Raw genomic sequence first — 20,081 nt, 5'->3', positions numbered from 1 at the left:
CGCCCACACAATAAGCCACGCCCACAATGGTGTCCTTCTTACCAATGTTAAAATCTGTTCACCTTACCCTATAGACATAGCCATGGCCACCCGGTCACATGACCAGCTAGCCACGCCCACCCAGTCACATGACCAGCTAGCCACGCCCACAAAATAAGCCACGCCCACAATGTCCCTCTTTACCAATGTTAAAATCTGGTCACCTTATCTTAATGATACAACAATAAGCTGTGATAGGAGTACTATTACTGTAGGGCCATTGTGATGCATTCAGTGGGAACAAAAAATTGAATGGAAAAAGATAAAATTCCTAATATAAAAGGAATAAGTGGTACTTGTAACCAAATATTACAGTATTGAATGACCCTGTTCACTGTTCGCTTAATCTCCTTTTCTTTCATGGTATGTCTATTATAGAGGTCTGCAACCTTAAACACTCAGAGTCATTTGGACCCGTTTTCCTCAGAAAACACCAGGAGCCACAAAACCTGGATGGGCGTGGCTCAACGTCACTCTCACCCAGTCACATGACCCCAAAGCCATGCCTATTTAGGTTTTGTGGCTCCCGGTGTTTATTGTGGGAAATGGGTCTCTCTTTCTCCCCCCCTCCCCTCCCCCCCTTTCATTTCTGTTTTTCTCTCTTTTTCCTCTCTCTCATTTCTCTCCCTCTCTCATTTGTTTCTTTTTCCTCTTTCTCTCCCTCCATGTTCTGCCCCAGCTACGGAACCCAAGAAATGTAGCACACACAAAACTCCAAACAACTCCGTTTACTACAAACACAGTCTTTTTCAAATGCAGGCGTCCTTAACAGCCTGCCAGAAATTCCAAAGATTAGATAAAGGCTTACAAGAGTTGGCAGTTAGCCCAGAAACCAGGTTTGCAAGGAAAATTCACTCTCAAATGCTCAACAAATGACCGGACGAACACACGTTGTTTCCTGCAACGTTTGCTAGCTGTGTGCAAACTTAAATAGGCTAAGGGAGTTGCCAATTAGCCCCAAGCCTTACTCTCGAGGAGCCCTCCTCCTGAGTAACCACTCCTGCCTTTTGGCAGCTCTGCGTGCTCGTGCATTGAGAAGAGGCTCCTCCACTTCACTCTCTTCACTTGAAGGAGCCTCTGGAGGATCTGAAGGCCCAGGCTGAATCTCTGCCTCTGGCACTACATCTTCTTCAGCCTCCTTGCTGTCCGACTCGAGCACCGGCTGCACAGGCTGCTGGCGCGACACCATACCAGCCAGCTCGTCGTCAGGATCAGCCACAATCCGCGCAGGCCACTGGTGGGCCACAACACTCCATCATTTTCTCATTTCTCTCGTACCCCCCCTCTCATTTGTTTTTCTCTCTTTTTCCTCTCCCTTTTCTCTTCCCTTCTCTCTCATTTGTTTCCCTCTCATTCTCTCCTCCATCATTTTCTCATTTCTCTCTTTTTCTCCTTCTCATTTGCTTTTCTTTTTCCTCTCCCTCTCTTTCTTTCTTTCTCTCCCCCTTCTTTCTCTCATTTGTTTCTCTCTCATTCTCTCCCTCCATCATTTTCTTATTTCTCTTTTTCTCCTCTTCTTTATCTCTCTCTCCCTCCCTTTTCTCAATCAATGTCGCCGATGGCACCTCTCAGCTAGAGGAGTAAAGAAGCTCAGGGCAGCGGGAAAAGGGGGCTGGCCCCGTCAAACCTCGCATACCCACCCCGGGCATAATAAATGTGAACATTTGCAAATTAGTGCAGGGGTTTCCTGTAGGAAACTCTCTGCTACAAGATAATTTTTAGCAAAATGCATCTTTAAGGCTGTGTACTGGGAAAAACTCCCACTTTGATCTGTAGTGCTTTTCAAGTAATTCTTTGTCCTACATAGAATATTTAAGTAAAGCTAGTCTTATATAAATACAGAGGTTAAAAACAGAGTATAGGCAGGCTGATATCGGACACATGCTTATTTTGAGAGTTTATTATGAAGAAATAAAGAAATATCAGCAATGTGCCCTCTTGTTCTCATCATTGTCCCTACATTTTCAAGTAGGAGGATGAGATGATTCACCTTTTCTGCTACTGAAAAGCAGCACACAAAGGCTATGTACCTGACATACTGTACTCAGTCACCCACAGATTATCTAAGTGTTTCCTGATACTCCAAATACCAAATGACTCTGTTAGTAATTCTGCTGCGTTATTCCCTGCATAAATGTATTTTTCTTTCTTTGCAAACAATTTGTGACTACTAATTTAACTTAAATCCTCTAATGAACAATGGATCACACAAATAGACTCAGTGGAAGCTCTTCAAAATGCTGTATATGCAGAATTAAAAATAATTAAAAAGTTATCTTTCTTTTCATTTTATTATTAATTGTTCATTCTAAGGGACAAGCTGTAAATTTCACTAATTTCACTACTGGATCTGGATGGATCATTCTAAAAGGTTTCAAAACTTAATTTAATAAAATTCACAACCAAATTAAAATGAATTATCTTGCTTAGACTATGTTTATTAGTTATTTCATTTCTCTGTAAAATAAATGCAAACAGCACTTGCATATAAAAAAGCACTAATAGAACACAGCTAGAGAGAAAACAGTTTTAAAGGATTCTACTGGTACCTATCCTTGTTTACTTAGATATAATAGAGCTGGAGATCTAGAGAATTCCAATGTAACTCTGAAATATGTAGGCTAAAGAATTCACTGCAAGAAACAATATGTTAATGTTGAGAGCAATCAGGGTTAAGATTTATAGTGCTGAATATGAAATGGCTCTAACATGGCAAGCAATAGAGAAAAGACATGATCTACTTTTGTAAAAGCTACTTTTTTGACTGGGCATCAACCCCATTAAATCCTACAAAATGGTATCACTGCTATTGTGTTCTTTCTGTACTACACAGATTTTTGTACTAGACAAAAAAAATGCAAAAGAATTCCTCATTAAAAGTCATAACATGTACAGTATATGCTTCTTAGTTGCTTTTATGCTATCTCGTGTTCTTCTGTCTAAGCCATTTCTCCTTTCTTTATATCTACATGCATTTTAAGCAATCAATTTCTTGATACTATTACTTTTCTATTCCAGCTGAAGACATTGCTAACATGCCTTTCTAAATTTTAATTCTCATCCAGGAATTCCTCTCTGAATTGATGGACAGTCTACTTATAGCTCTGAGCAAATCTTATAAATATGTCTAGTATTAGGCAATAAAAAAATCAGAGACATTTCTGCAAAATAAATTTTAAGCTACATGTTTGGTCTCCAAATCATGTGAAAATTACAGAGGAAAATTAGATAATGTGATTAAGATTGAAATATATTTATACATTTTTTAATGAATGGTGACAGATATTTAAAAGAGTAGATCTGAAATGGTTCACAACAAAACTACAGGTAATTCTTGCTTTACAAGCATTTAACTATATTCAAAGTTACAATGCCACCAAAAAAGTAATCTACAACCTGTTGCACCACTCCCATAGTCACACAATCACAATAGGGGTGCTTAGCAACTGGCTCACGTTCATGATAGTTGAAGTGTCTTGCAACATATTATCATGATCTATGACCTTCCCAGCTGGTTTCCAGCAAGCAAAGTCAATTGGGGAAGCCACATATACTTAATGACCATGCGGTTTGCTTAATGACCATGGTAAAAATGGTTGTAAATCTGGGTGTGGTTACAGGATGACTCACTTAATAATTTAATTGCTTAGTGACCAAAATTCTGGGCCCAATTGGGTAGTCAAGGACTACTTCAATGACAATTGTCTATTTATTTGATGAAAAACTTGATCTTGCTTTTCAAGATAATCAATATGGTCTGATCATTCTCTCCTTCACATGGACTTTCAAGTCACTTCCATCCACCGCAGGGAGACGGAACCAACCAAATGGTTCCGTCCCAGGCGCCTGATGGACCCCGAAAGGTTCCTGATGGAGCTTGGGCTATTTCCTGAGACTCTGGCTCACAACTTGACTGAGGACCTGGTGGTCGCCTGAGACAGGGCGGCTACTGGGGCCTTGGACCACGTTGTGCCTTTGCGGCCTCTGACCCGATGCCGATCTCGTCTAGCTCCTTGGTTTTCCGAGGAGCTGAGAGAGATGAAGCGTCGGAAAAGACGCCTGAAGAGCGATTGGAGGACAAGCCGATCTGAATCTGACCGAACACAGGTGAGATCTTATATTAAGACCTACCTAATGGCGATAAGAGCGGCAAAGTCTAGCTACTTCTCCACTCTTATTGCATCTGCAGAGAACCGCCCAGCTGCGCTGTTTAGGGTGATCCGCTCTCTACTTCAGGTGGGGGTACGGGAAGATCCCTTAAAGGGTCGAGCTGAGGATTTTGTACAATTCCTGCATGATAAAGTCGCTCAGATTCGGGAAGGCCTGGACTCCGATTGGGTAGATCCAGGGGAGGAGATGGGGGCAGGTCTTGAGAGCATTATCTGGGAAGAGTTTGACTCTGTGGCTCCTGAGGACGTGGACAGGATTCTGGGCAAGCTTAACGCTGCCACATGTTTATTGGACCCGTGTCCCTCCTGGTTGGTACTGGCCTCCCGGGAGGTTACACGAGGCTGGCTCCAGGGGATTATAAATGCTTCTCTGAGTGAGGGTGTCTTTCCCACCGCCTTGAAAGAGGCAGTTGTGAAGCCCCTCCTCAAGAAGCCTTCCCTGGACCCGGCTATATTATCAAATTATCGTCCAGTCTCCAATCTTCGCTTTGTTGAGAAGGTTGCTGAGAGTGTGGTGGCGCGACAACTACCCCGATACCTGGATGAAGTTGTCTATCTGGATCCGTTCCAGTCGGGCTTCAGGTCACGATAAAGCACGGAAACGGCATTGGTCGCATTGGTGGATGATCTCTGGAGGGCTCGGGACAGAGGTTGCTCCTCTATCCTGGTCCTATTAGATCTCTCAGCGGCTTTTGATACTATCGACCATGGTATCTTACTGCACCGGCTGGAGGGGTTAGGAATAGGGGGCACCGTGCTTCGGTGGTTCTCCTCCTTCCTCTCTGACCATTTGCAGTTTGTGTTGGCAGGGGGGCAGAGGTTGACCTCGAGGCACCTTATTTGTGGGGTGCCGCAAGGGTCAGTCCTCTCACCCCTTCTGTTCAACATTTATGTAAAACCGCTAGGCGAGATCATCCGTGGTTTTGGGGTGAGTGTTCATCAGTATGCTGATGACACACAGCTATACATCTCCACCCCAGACCACCCCAATGATGCCCTTGCTGTGATATCCTGTTGCCTGGAGGCCGTGCGGATCTGGATGGGGAGAAACAAGCTCAGACTCAACCCCTCCAAGACCGAGTGGCTGTGGTTTCCGGTGTCCCGGTATAGTCAGCTGGTACCATCACTGACAATAGGGGATGAGATCTTGCTCCCCACAGAGAGGGCCCGCAACTTGGGTGTTCTCCTGGATTCAGGGTTATTTTTAGAAGATCATTTGACGGCCGTGGCCAGGGGTGCCTTTTATCAAGTTCGCCTGATCCACCAGTTGTGTCCCTTTCTGGATTGGGACGCCTTGCGCACGGTCACTCATGCCCTAGTTACCTCCCGTATGGACTACTGTAATGCTCTCTACATGGGGCTCCCCTTGAAAAGCACCCGGAGGCTCCAACTGGTCCAGAACGTAGCCGCGTGGGTGATTATGGGCGCAGCTCGTTACGCCCATGTAACACCTCTCCTACGCGAGCTGCACTGGCTCTCGGTGGTCTTCTGGGTGCGATTCAAGGTGTTAGTTATCACCTTTAAAGCGCTCCATGGCTTAGGACCTGGGTACCTACGAGACCGTCTTTTGCCACCAATAGCCTCCCACCGACCAGTTCGTTCTCACAGGGAGGGACTACTCAGGGTACCGTCAGTCAAATTATGTCGACTGGCGACTCCCAGGGGGAGGGCCTTCTCTGTGGGGGCTCCAACCCTTTGGAATGAACTGCCCCCAGAGATACGGAATATCCCTGATCTCCGTGCTTTCCGCCGTGCCCTCAAGACCCTGATGTTCCAACAGGCGGGGCTAAACATACGAACATGTGAATGATTTTTTAAATGTTATCTAATTCTGGGTTTTATTTAATTGACCAAACTAAGTAATAATTTTAATTAGCAATTTTATGATGTTTGTGTGTCTATATTTTTCTTGACTGTACACCGCCTTGAGTCCTACGGGAGAAAGGCGGTATAGAAATATAATAAATAAATAAATAAATAAATAAATAAATAAATAAATAAATAAATAAGAATATGAAAATTCATATTCAGCTGAACTTAATTAATCTATTGGTAGAGAATCTTTAGAGCATGTATCTATATATTTGGCAGAAAATATATCAACTTTTCCATAAGTTCATAGTTATGTGGCATATACTGACATTTTTATTTTTAGGACACAAAATTAAATATGAGAGACTTTTGTACAATACTGCTTGTGTACTTGCTCCACAAATTTTGTACTGAAATATATTCTTATGTATAAAAAAAAAGTTGAACAATTTATACAATCTGAAAAAAACAGAGTATTACTTTTCAGCCTTTGGCTAAAATCAAGTGTACAGTAATTACATATCAAAGAAAATATCCTGCTTCTTAGTTATTATGTAGAAATATGCATTTATTTTGCATGGTTAACAGGCAATTCAAAAAAAATCTGGTAAAATATTAATTGGCTTATTAGGTGTACAAAATGTTTTCAGCTAACCTTTTTCTTTTAAGAGAAGAATACCATGGGTTTTCCAGTCCTAAATTATCTGAGTAACCTATTTATTTTTAAAATTTTTACATTTACCCATAACACATTAACAAACTTGATTAAGAAAGCATGTAACATTGTTAAAAGTATGAACTGATTTCCACACTATTTCAAAACAATAGTAATTAAATAAACACATCTGTTTTTTTTAAACTTTCAATGTATATATCATTGTTGTATTCCTGAATTGGATTGGGTGCAACTTGAAAGCTACAACATCAGCAAAAAGGTATTTTGCTTCCCTTTATTTCATTTCATTTTTTACTTCTGGGAAATAAAATGTCCCATTTCACAATTTCTTTTCATTCAGGGTTACATTATTTTCCTCAAAATATGTCAAGCACAATAAATTTCCAGGAACACTTTAATAAGCAGTTTTTAAAGGTATTTCTGAAGTTTGCTTTGTTGATTTTGAAAATAATGATCTCTTCTTTCTCTAGATAATAACATTTACTTCTCTCTTACAAGCCAGGAGCTTAAAGTTCCCTCACAATGTATATTGAGATACTCTAAATATATGTTAAATTTAATTAGACGCTCTGAAGCTTTGTGTTATTGTAACTTTATTTTTGGGAATGACACAGGCTTTTCTAATGTCTTTAGTGTAATAATTCAGTAAGTAGGGGTATATATATATATGTGTGTGTGTGCTTGTAATATGGACGCAATGTTTTCATTTGTTAAAATCAAAGTCAGCATAAGGATCTACTATCACCTTTCATTACAGCCCTCACAACCTTAAAGAAAATGCACAAATGGGATCAAAACTTTAAATTTTTAACTTCTTAAAACCATAAAACTGTAACACTTTAAAAATAGACAGCAGGAGAAACAAGATATTCAGTAGCATCAATTCAATTAATGGTTTTCAGTTAATACCAAATATTTACAAGCCAGAAAGTCATGGAGGAAGCTACTGTCTCTTTAGAAAATGTTCTGCTATGGATTGATACATAACACATCACTGACAAGGACAATCTCATAAGAAGATATTTTTATTGGGTATTGCATTCCTAACTGATATGGAAAGGATGGGATCCATCAACTAAATAAAATCCTGGCCTATGTAGCAGTTATATGTCAACAAAAGCACTTAGAACCTGGCGTCATAGCAAATTGGCAGCCAGTATATTTCCATCCTATCAGGCAGAGAATATATTAACACTAGATAACCCTTTTAGCCCTTTAATTAGCTAAATTAGCTGTATAATGCTGAATATGCAAAATAAACTCAGGCTGGGGTGAGGTTTAAAAGTATCACCATCTAAAGTCCACTTCATTAATTCAATGTTTAGTTTATCAGCCACAGGGTATTTCACGGTGACAATGGTTCTAGCTAGCAAATTGGCTAGCATTGGGAAAAGGAGTGCAGATTTTTTAGCAAGTGGCACAACTTCTATACCTTTGGAATTTTTGCATCCTTTACACCTGTATATATTTACCCTATCAGAATATGCACAGGGATTTCTTCTATCAAAATCAAATTAGCTATTAAAGATTGGGAAAGAAGCAGGGCAGGAAAAGTCTAGCTCAGCAGCCCCCAACCTTTTGGGCACTAGGGACCAGCTCCATGGAGGGCAGTTTTTCTGCAGACCATGGAGGCGTGGCTTTGAGTGTTGCCTAGATCCGGTGTATGCATGAATGGGGCTTCGCTCGCTTGCGTGGCTTGGTTCTTGGTGGGCCAAGTATCAGTCCATGGCCAGGGACCCCTGGTCTACCTTTTGTAAGAAGAGGAAAAGCAGCCTAGATTTGGGGATTGTTGAAGAAACTGTTTCAAAGAGACTGGACCTTACTTGACTTTCATATGTGGATTGGAATTTAATCTTATCATTTTTAAAATTATGTTTTTATCCCTGATTATCACTAAAGTTACTCTTCTGAAATCTGTGTGCTGTTTAATTATTTGGTTTGTCAGTTACATGGAGTTTGACATATGGTTCCAATTCTCTTGTCCAGATCCTTAAATCTCCTGTGGTGAATTGTACATACAAAGTTGGAATAAATGCAGCACTGGGCATTTTGTATGGTTTACATAAATCCTGGCTTATAGCAGGTGTCTCCAGGCTGCAGTACTAGATCAATTGAGAGGGATGTTAAAAAAAAATCAAATTACATGACCTGATGTAGATACACACAATCTAATTCTATTAGAATTGTAACAACAGCTACAGATTAAAATGCTCTTTAAATATACAGGAAGAAACAAAATATTTTTGTTCAAAGCTAAAAGGTAGATGTTAAAAGCTGCATCAAAATGGCTTTTTGCCATATTATATTCTGCCAGTAGAATGTCTGTATGGTAGCCTGTATCTGTCTGTATTACACTCTCAATGCAACAACAATCACTACTGATTTTGAAAATGAACTCATTTGCCCGATAATTTTTAATAATCTGTGATAAATATATGATTTTTAATGTCAGACACATTCTTTTATTTTATGTGGTCAATACGATTAATCTGGAGTTATGCAATGGATTAAAATTATTTGCTCAGTCCATTTCATTTCTGCTTCACTAAATTCAAGATAATGTAACTACAGCAATAAGAATACAAAAAATAATTGTATTTATAAAATAGTAGATATCAGACAGAAAAATCAAACACTATTTCATTATGGGATTTCACAGTTTACTCTTGATACAGCTCTCAAAACACAATTAAGATCAAATCTTCCTTCAAACTGTCAGGCACATATAAGAGAAATTACATATTCAAATAATCTGTGAGCCAAACAAATGTGGAAGAAAGGGAAAAGTTTTGTTAGAAATATAAAGGGTTATTTAGAATGCAAAACTTGACTTCCTTTGAAATCCAATATATAATTACAGAAACATTTAGCAACTCAGAGAATAATTAGGACTGAATGACAATATAGTATTCACCTGACCTTGCAACAGATAATTAAACAGCTTTTTAAATTTTTAATTGCAATGTTGAATGGCTTGCAAGATGAACAGCCTTTGGAAACACAATGGAAATAGTACTTATTTGCTAATTGATAATTTTAGTATTTGTTTTTATAGGGAGGAAGACCCTTTCGAATAAAACTCAACTCTGGGATGATTTCTGGGCTAAAACTGACATATTTTGGCACCAATACAGGAATGTTTTACTTCTCCTGTTCTGCAATGTTCTTCCAATAACCTAATCTAGTTTTAGATTTAACCCTGGTATTTTCTCATAATCCAAATGTTAACCAACTCTAACTCTGTTTGTCTTGGTAACCTAGGTTTCCACTTTTGGCTTAATAGAATTCAGGAAAAAAATATCACAGAATGCTACTATATACTTAAATTGAACCAGATACTGATTGGGTCAGAAATATTTACCGGTATGTGGCAAAAAAGAATCAGACCAGGGGTGAAATGCTCCGGTTCGGAACGGCTCGGGCGAATAGGTAGCGATGGCAGCAGGCAGTTCGGAGAACCGGTAGCAAAAATCCCTTCCCCCCCAGCCTCCAGCTTCCTTACCTTTGCTTTTCGGACTGAATCCTGAGCCGCTGGTTGCAACGCCTGCCTTGCTTCGCTTGCTGTAATCCCTGCAATCCATTGCATCAGCAAGCAAGTGAATCTCCCTGCCTGCAATCAAGCTCATCGGTGAGCAGCTCTATTTGCCTGCCTGCCTTGTCCCTTCAATTGGGTAAGTTTTTTTTCCCCTTTGAAAGCTTTAAAAAAAATAGTTAATTGGTTTTTTTTTTAATTGTTCTCTTTTTAGACCTAGCCATTTAAAGTTTAGGAATTTTTAAATTTAGCTGCTTTTATATAAAAATAAAAATAAAATAAAATAAAATAATATTTATTCAGCTTTCTGGGATTTTGTGTGTTTCTGTAGTGTTTCACTCTAATTACACAAACACACAAAATCTCACAAAGCTGTATGTGGAATTTTGTGTGTGTAAAGTGTGAAAGTTGGTTTTTTTGGGCTTTTTGTGGCTCTGTGAGGTTCCTGCTTGTTGCAGGGGCCATTTTGGGTCTAGCACAGCTGCTTTTACATTGTGGGTGAGCCAGTTGTGTTGTGTTGTTTTGTAGGTTAAAAAAGGGCAAAGAAGTGTACGTCGACTTGGCCACACCCACCTGACCACCAAGCCCCGCCCACTAATTAAGCCCCACCCACAGAACCGGTAGCGAAAAGTTTTAGATTTCACCCCTGAATCAGACACTCAGATAACATGCTCAAGCAGGTATGCTGCAAAATTTGTGGCTATATTCATATGAATTTGGAAAACTTGGTCAGTTTTGTACTATGTGAACCCACTCATGTGGTTAATATATGATTTAATGTACTGTAATGTGAAAACTCAGAAAAATGAGTTGATTAAAACCAAGTTAAATGTGTTGTATAACACAGCCATAGTAATAGAATAAATTGACCCTGAAGTGAATCATAATAATCATCTTATGTTTTAACAGCTACTCATTAGCTTTTCATATCTGCATATTTTAAATAGGTATTTGCAATCACATGGTATATTTTGATGTAGTAATTTATTCTAAATGGTAAATATTATAATACAAAGTTTTAGGACTAAGCATGAACAAGTATTACCTACTTCCATGCCTATTTGCAATAATATTTTGTGTCATAGCATCTGCAAAGAGCAGGGACACGAGACAGTTGCTGTCTCAAAAAATCAAACAGTGCTATTTTTGTATTCATTGCCTCAGAGCTAGTAAAGTATAAGTATTATTTTCAAGAGGGGTTTTTTTTGTTCCTTTAAGTCAGTTTTTTGCAACTACCTGGAAAAGTCCCTGAGTTTTCTTGGGAAGGTTTCTCAGAAGTGGTTTGCCAATGCCTCCTCCCTAAGGCTGAAAGAAAGCGACTAGCCCAGTGACCCAGAATCACCCAGATGGCTTTGTAGCTAGGCTGGGACTAGAACTCACAGTCTCATGGTTTCTACTCTGATGCCTTAACCATTACACCAATCTGACTCTTTTCATTTGCAGTATTCTTGCTGGAAATTTTATTTACTGTCAAGCTACTGAAAATTACCAATCAAATGCAAATCACTCATAGCATTCTTTACTAATCAAGAATTCTAAGTATACTGTATATAATACTATATAGATGATCCTATTAGTTTGTCCAACATTTTTAAACAATGAAATGAGGTAAAACTGGGACATTCAAAATGTCCCCTAAATATTGGGGGTGGGGAATCTACACTATCTCAGATCAGAGGCAAACATATATTTAAATCCTGAGACTTTACAATGGAATTCCCTTTGCCAAGTTGCTATGATATATTGAAAGGGATAGTTCTGCAGATTATTCAAATGGCAATGTTACTTTTCTATCATGTCGTATGTGGATATGGATTACTTCTAGAACAAGTGTAAAAAATGTATGGATAAAAAATACAGTAATTCTGAAAAGGTTTATGGATAACATATAGTTCATGGACTACTGCATTTCATAGTTCAGCATTCCAATAGAGAACCCCAGAACAATTGAAACTTTTATCTGGATTTTTAGCGGTAAAGTTAAGTGACAATTCAGATTCAACAAGAAAGTTTGGGGATTAATACAGGGATTCTAGACTATATGAAGAGAGAGTCTGAATTGTCTGCCAGGAATTCCCTGTTTCAGAATACCACTCCCCACTCCCCACTAGAATTCATCTGTCAGGAAATAGAGTTGGGTCCTTCTACATCTCAGTTAACTAATTTAAATATCAGTTCAAATGTTACTGCTGAGGACATAAAACTCAATCTACTAAGTGTCTTGCTATGTTTATCTTGCCCCCGTCAGAAGAAAATATCGTGTATTTTACTATGGCATCTCAGTGTTGCTGAAATTGTATAATCAGTAGGACAGCACGTTTAATGAAAGGATTTAACCTTCTCTTGACATGGGAAGGACTTCCTGCAGTGTAAGATTTTTCATTGGAAATAAAATGTGAATTAATTTTTAATGTGACTGATAAATATTTAGTTAGAAAGTTTTGCCTACATAAATATGTATTTTATTTTTAATTCTTTATTTTCAACAACAGCTAATAATAAAATAATTAAAAATAAGCACCTAAAATATGAACAAAAATTAAAAGAATAGAAGAAATAAAAAATAATTAAGACTATGGTCCAGATATTGACTAAATCATAAAGTTTAACTGTGTAAAAGGAGATCGATGCATAAGACTCTCCTTAATTGTATCCCATCTACTCTCTTGGTTGCTCTTCATAACATTTGAACATGGGCACAATTCTCTACTAGGATCCCAAATAGCCAGGCCCCTAGCAGAGGTGACATTTCCTTCATCTTCAAACTTAAAACAATGACGGTGATTGATTGAATATAACGAAAATTATATTCGTTCCACATATTGCAATATTGGTAGCATTAGATTGAAAGTAAAAAAAAACAAAACACCCCAAATCAACAGACGCAGAATTTCATGCAAGAAATGATTGTTTTTAGAGACATCAAGAACTCTTCCCAAGTAGCCCTTCATTCTGATGTGGAATAAGTCACACCAATTTAGCATGGGTGAAGATTGCTGTATATTTCTCTATACTTCTGTTTTTCTGTGAACCTGGATTGCACGCTTAGAATTCTTCTGTATGTCACTAAGATATAAAGAGTTAAATGTGGGAGAATACAATACCCTCAAGACCCTGCTGTTCCGCCAGGCCGGGCTATCAATGTAAATGATTTTAAATTCGGTGTTTTAAATTTTTGGGTTTTAATTTGGGCCGAAATTATTTAATAATTTTAATTATTTTTAATTGATGTCTGTATATTTTTGTGTTTTTAATAGGCTGTACACCACCCTGAGACCTTCGGGAGAAGGGCGGTACAGAAATAATAATAATAATAATAATAATAATAATAATAATAATAATAATAATAATAATAATAATAATAATACTTCAAACCAGAATTCAGACAAGGTACAAATGCTTCCTTTCTTGGGGCTAGACTTCATAAGGATCAGATGTACAGCTGCTAGGTCCTCTTGGCTTTGATACTGGTCCTAGAAAGCCACATTATGTTAGTGGCAAGATGGACCTTTTATCAGCACTGGCTGATATAGTAGGAACACTCATTCTGCAAGGATAGAATTTGCAAAGTGCTTTTTTTGAATTGCCATAATAAAATAGTTTTGAAACTCCAATTGCTCCATAATGCAATAATTTGGATGATGAATGGTGCTTGTAGGAAATAAGAAACCAGCTGTACTGGTTAACAATTGCTTCATGAGCTCAAGTCAATGTGTTCAGTATGGTGTATAAAATCTTATACAGCTTGGGCCCAGGTTACTTGAAGAATTGCTAATTCCTATATAGCTTGCACTATACTTTTTGCTAATTCTTCTTTTTCTATTGTGAGAACAATTTGCTATTGTAATTGTTATAGTTCTGGAAGGGGCTTAACATATTTTACTGAGATTTCCTAGGGTTCTAAAGAGTTCTTTAGAATTTTTAAGGCCTTCTTAAATTGGCTTTAATGGCTTTTTACTTTGGCTTTTATATCAGTGTTTGTAAACTGCCAAGAGCCACAAATGCATTGGGCAGCACATACTTTGTAAAAGAAAAAAGTAAAAATAAAACAGAATATGGTTTGATTATTTGAATTGTGAAGCAGGTTCAAAGTATTGCTGAGCACATTGTAAGCCGCCCTGAGTCTTCGGAGAAGGGCGGCATATAAATCAAATTAAAAAAAAAAAAAAAGTAATATTTTATTTTCATTTTGATTAATACATACTTTTCCATGTATTTTGACTTAATTTTATATTTAGCTATTGAAATATATCAATTCAGAATACACCTTTTTATCACAAAATAATATTAAGATTTCATGTTATTTAAACAGGTGGATGTCTAAATGCATTAAAAAATACCAGTCCTCATACATATATTGAAAAGGATGTTTAACTGATTTACAGATTAGAATCATACTTCAGTTGTTTTCTGGAAAGAAGCTACATGCCTAAATAATAGGAATTTCTTGATGGCTTCTTATAACAAAAGAAAAACTATGTTCGAATTCGAAGATAAATTTTCTATTATCATACCTATAAAAGTTGACCTGACAGTCAAATTGACTTTTTGAATAATAGGATAAGTTATATGTTAGGAGCAATTATAGGACTCAGCCTGCATAGTAAAATGCATGGAAGAAATGATTCCAATTATTTCTTTCCCCTATATGGTGTCATATTGTTTAGGACAAAAACAGAGAACTTTGAGATGCTTATTGATGGCTATACTGGAAAGGAAAGGGAAGTTTCTTTGATTTCTTTAAATTAACATAGGGTTGGTAATATGCTTCTAAATATCTCCATTAGTGCTTATTTAATTCCCTAATCTATTTAAATGGGCGGTTTAATGTTTCAACTCACCTAATTTCGTATTTTTACGATTATAGCACATCCTTCTTCTGCCCTTTAAATTTCTTCTATTGTCTTTTGAATGTCTTCATTCTTATTCCATGGTCTTTTTTCACATCCTGTACTATATCAACTTAAAAACCAACTTCCATTCCTGTCTCTTTTTTTATTGCTGCCTAGCAATGTTTAAGTCTAAGTTATTTCCGTTATTACTTTTCAGACTGGACATTTAGGTTTATGTCTCTTCTGCTAGTCTTGCAATAGGAACATTATATTGATGCAACAATCTTTTGACAGCTATTGTTACTGTGTTTCCCCCAAAATAAGACCCTGTTTTATATTTTCTTGAACCCCAAAATAAGTGCTTGGCCTTATTTTTGGGGAGGTCTTATTATTTTGGGGCACGTGGAGCAAGACAGGGCTCCTCTTGCCGTCTTACCTGATTTCCAGCTCTGTCTCCCTAACCCTAACCAGAGGAAATGGTGGGGACCGGCTGCGCATGCCTTTAAATATTTTCAGGGAGGGCTTATTTTTGGGGAGGGCTTATTTTCAGGGGACAGCTTATTTTAGCACATGTGCTCAAAAGCGCGATTGGGTTTATTATTAGATGTCTTATTTTCAGGGAAACAGGGTAGTTATAAGCCATAGCACTTTTCTGAGGTACACAGAAAAAGATGCTGTTCCGTTCAGAATCTGACTGTATGTTTCCTAGGTGGTGTCTGGCTAGCTATACATGGAAATGATACATGAATCTAATTCATGCTGGATTAAATGGATCTGGGACCCAATCCAGCAGAGTTCTGAATAATCTGAATTGTTTTTCATAAGAACATGCATAGAATAATTGAGAAAACAGAAGCTGACATTTTCTGAGGAAAGCAACTTTCTCAGAACCAGTCCAAACAATTATAGGCAGCTGCTTAACACACTACAGCAGGGATATCAAACTCAAGGCCCGGGGGACGGATTTGGCCCACCGGGGTGCTTAGATCTGGCCCACAGGGCCACCCTGAAAACAATGAATGGCTGGCCCACAATGTCTCTACCAGTGAAAACGGAGCTCGGAGGGCCACCCGTGGCCCTCCTGAGCTCCATTTTCACTGGCAGAGGGTTGTAGGCGGCTTTTGCAGCCGAAAATGGAGCTCAGGAGCCCGTTTACGCTAGTAAAGCACTCGGGCTACCACAGGGTCCCCTAACACGAATGATGTTGAGTTGCCCACGCCCACGCCAGCCCCCTGAGGTTAAACACAACCCTGATGAAGACCTCAATGAAATTGAGTTTGACACACCTGTAATTGTTGTTACAGGAAACAACAAACATTGTTTTCATACTTTCTACCTCAGAGTAATTTGGCACTACATGTCAAAATAACTTAATATTAAGTTAAGCTGTTTTTCTATAGTACACAAATGGGATTGATTGATTTAGCCTGGTTATCAGCTTTGGTTACAGCATTACTCTGGATTTCTTATCAGATAGATCGTGTATTCTGTTTTGTGTGCACAATTCCTCTTCTAATAGTTGCTTTATCAGTTTTATTAATATATATCAAATTTCAATTACACCAACCTGTGCATGCTTCAAAATGATACACATTAAGCTTATACTTACTCAAAAAATGTTGTCCATCCAATTTCATCACTTCTAGTTGCTAGGAGGCCACTGTTGCCATGATATGTAAACAAGACTAGTTCCTGTCCTTGTGCTATCATATTTTTTAAGCAACCGTTGGTTCCTATGGTTAACCAGATGACTTGATTGTCTGGAGATACTACCCTTACTGGCATCCGATTGGGGTCACGCCTAATACGAAGGGTATTTCCATTGCTGTCAGTAACTGCAGTTATATCATTGTCATTACTGTAGCTAAAATTGTAAAGATAGTCTCCTGTGACTAAACTCATTGTGTACTGATGAGTGCCATTGACATCAAAGATATAGAGCTCTTGATCAGTTGGAGAGGCAACTTCATAAAAGTTCATGGAATTCAGCAATGGTTTGTTCTTTGACACAGCTCTTATTCGAATATTTCCAAGATCTGCAATATACAGTGTTCCATCAGGTGATACAGCTAAGGAAGAAGGGGCACTGAGTTTGGCATCTTTAGCATAGCCATCACCATTTTGATAGCAGTCACAGTTAACATCATTTTTGCAATCACATTCAGAAGGTATTCCAGCAACTAATGAGATTTCTCCATCAGTTGTTACTTGTCTTATTCTGTTTATCTTTTTTTCATCTGTTTCTGTAATGTAAAGCACCCCATTATAAGACAAAGCAATAGCCGTGGCTGATTCTAAGGTAGTTTGTACTGCATGTTTTCCTACTGTATATTCCACTCCAGGAACCTGGCAGTGCATTGGTCTTCCAGCAGCTATACGGACTTGCCGATTTTCTGTAATTTGAAGCACTACGTTGTTATCCAGCACATATATGGAGTTATCCATTGGGTTGATAGCTAAATCTGTTGGCCACTCTAGACGTACCTTATCAAAACAAGAACAATTTATTAACACATTAGTTATCCTGGCTTTAGACAAATAAATTTTCTGAATGAAATTTAAAATAGCCCTAGTTGCTGCTTTTGGAATAGTGTTCTGTTTTCTTTTAATTGCATGGGATTACCGAGAATGGTATTATTCAACAATTTAAATGGCTTAACTTAGGTGAAAACAAATAGACTAAAAATTAAAAACATTACAACTTGATAGAGCCTTGGTAGTACAGTGGTCTAAAGCACCCTGTTATTAAGACCAGCTGCCTGCAATTACTGCAGGTTCGAATCTCGTCAAGGCTCAAGGTTGACTTAGCCTTCCATCCTTTCTAAGGTAGGTAAATTGAGGACCCAGTTGTGGGGGCAATAAGCTGACTTTGTATAAATATACAAAAGAATGAAGGCCATTGCTTAGCGCATTGTAAGCCGCCCTGAGTCTCCGGAGAAGGGCGGCATATAAATCAAATTAAAAAAAAAAAAATTTAGAGGTTGGACTGCCATTTGTCACAAATGAAAGATTTTAAAAAAATTGTGGGAGCTTCATCACTGGAAGAGACTGGACTGGCATTTGTCAGAAATAGTGTAGGGTCTCCCGCTTGGGTGGGGGGTTGGATGACCTACAAGGTCCCTTCCAACTCTGTTAATCTGTTAAAAGTTAATGGTAGATTTGTTTAAATGTGGTTCTGTGGAAACAAATAGGGTCTTCAGGTCTAACTCCCACACAATATTAAGAGCTTGTCTCCCTACAAACCTAGCAATGCAAAGAAAAATTCTAGAGAAACTGTACTGAAAAAAGGCAAAATTTAAAATTATATTGATTTGTGAGCCTTTTATTAAAACATTAGTTTAGCAAAATCTCTTAGAAAGTTGCAAAATCTATACCATCACAATCATAGTTCTGATTAGGAGGTACAGCCTCTGAGTTATGCTCAGACAAGAATAGGTTTTGATAAACATGCTGATTTATGAAGTTTGATAGTCTTTCCTGATTTTTGTCACGTGTTAAATTGCTTTCGGGTATACAGTTCTGATTTTTACATTAGCTTTTGACCCACAGCAGCACAGCAAAGAAGCAGCAAGCAAGCAAATAAATAAGTAAAGAAATGTTTGTAGCACACTAAAATAATGATTAAATGTTTGTACTAAATGTATCTGAGTCTTGTAATTTTCTAATAGATCTGTTAATACATGTGCAATAATTGTTACAATCCACCTTGAAGGTTTTTTGTTTTTTCTCGATTGTTTCTAAAATGATATTATAAAGTGTATAAAATCTTTGTTTTTATAATTGCTTCACTTTGATGATTTACATTTTGTAGAATTAAATAATAAATAACTTAACTGAAGGTTGTTCCCAGAGGCACTAAATTCAACACAATGCTCTTGTATAAGACAGTAAATTTTATTTTAAGGAGTGATCAAGTTTGAAATAACTATCACTATCTTGACACAAATTTATTGCTGAGTTTTTTAATTGTCTAGAATTCACAGACAGAAAGCATAAATAAATGCTAGAAAATTCCATAATATAAAATCTAAAAAAATTCCTTCTTTCTTTGTCTCCTGCCAGGAGTTTTATTTGCTGGAAAGACATTTGAATGAATAGATTAGACCTGGATGAATGAATGAACAATCTATTCATTTAGACCTGTACTTATTTTTTCATTAGTAGATTGACAAAGAAGATGCTGATGTTATTATTGTGTGAACTATACAGGCTGTTTCAAGGGAAAATGACTTCAAAAGAAAAAAGATCTTTGTTAAAAGTACCTGGCTGATATGCATGCTGGTATCACATGTTAATGGTCGCGCGGAAGTCAGATCATTTGAACCAAGTAATGTTGATATTATTCCATTTTGGTCCACTTTCCTGATCATAGTCCCATCAACAAAATAGATTAATCCATTCTTATCTACTGCCACTCCTTCAGTAAAACAAACAAACAAGCATATACGATATGATTTTCTTTCAAATTATAACCATCAACATTTTTCCTCTTCTATTTATACACTGTTTTTTATGTCTTTTCATTAAATACCAAGAATGATTCTAAAGATTTAACAGAACTTGATTCTAGTATGCTGGCATATCATGTATGAAAATAAAATATTGCTTGTTGCAGTTTGTTAAGCATTGTGTCTAATTATTGAGCCCTTCATGGTACCCTGGATACAAAGTCTTTATGGCATGCATACATGAACAAAGATGGACAAATGATGACATATGCATAATGATGCAATCATGCAATCGACATGATTTACGTACTTGCAACTCGTGTTATGATGCAAGCATGTAATTATGGTTTTTGCATGATTATGGCATCATATACATGCCATCTTTTAGGTATCATTCCAGGTTTTCATGGACATCCTTGATAGAAGGTAAAAAATATTCACAATGCATGATAATGAAAGACAAATTATTAATGATAGGAAATCAAAGACTTCATTTTTGCAACTTTACTTTTAGAAGGTTCTTCCATTCAGAAAATTACATATAAGTACAGAATTGAATAAACAACTAGACAG

At 37.6% G+C, this 20,081-nt stretch overlaps 1 protein-coding gene across 3 annotated transcripts in view; it reads right to left on the bottom strand.

The window, feature by feature from the left end:
* The window catches only part of LOC139320510 (teneurin-3), a 163,824-nt gene that overhangs the window by 24,154 nt on the left and 119,589 nt on the right, over positions 1-20,081 (bottom strand). For all 3 annotated transcript variants that reach the window (XM_070948858.1, XM_070948859.1, XM_070948860.1), the window contains 2 exons: positions 19,323-19,477; positions 16,670-17,544 (listed from right to left, as the gene is read on the bottom strand). In XM_070948858.1, coding sequence (XP_070804959.1) covers positions 16,670-17,544; positions 19,323-19,477 — 1,030 coding nt within the window. The remainder of the gene's footprint in view (positions 1-16,669; positions 17,545-19,322; positions 19,478-20,081) is intronic.

The sequence above is a fragment of the Pituophis catenifer genome, unplaced genomic scaffold (assembly GCF_029215685.1).
Source record: "Pituophis catenifer annectens isolate HBS135680 unplaced genomic scaffold, rPitCat1.0.hap2 SCAF_8, whole genome shotgun sequence".
NCBI classification, from domain to species: Eukaryota; Metazoa; Chordata; class Lepidosauria; order Squamata; family Colubridae; genus Pituophis; species Pituophis catenifer.
Note: the sequence above shows the minus strand (reverse complement) of the source record. Positions and strands in the feature narration are given on the sequence as shown.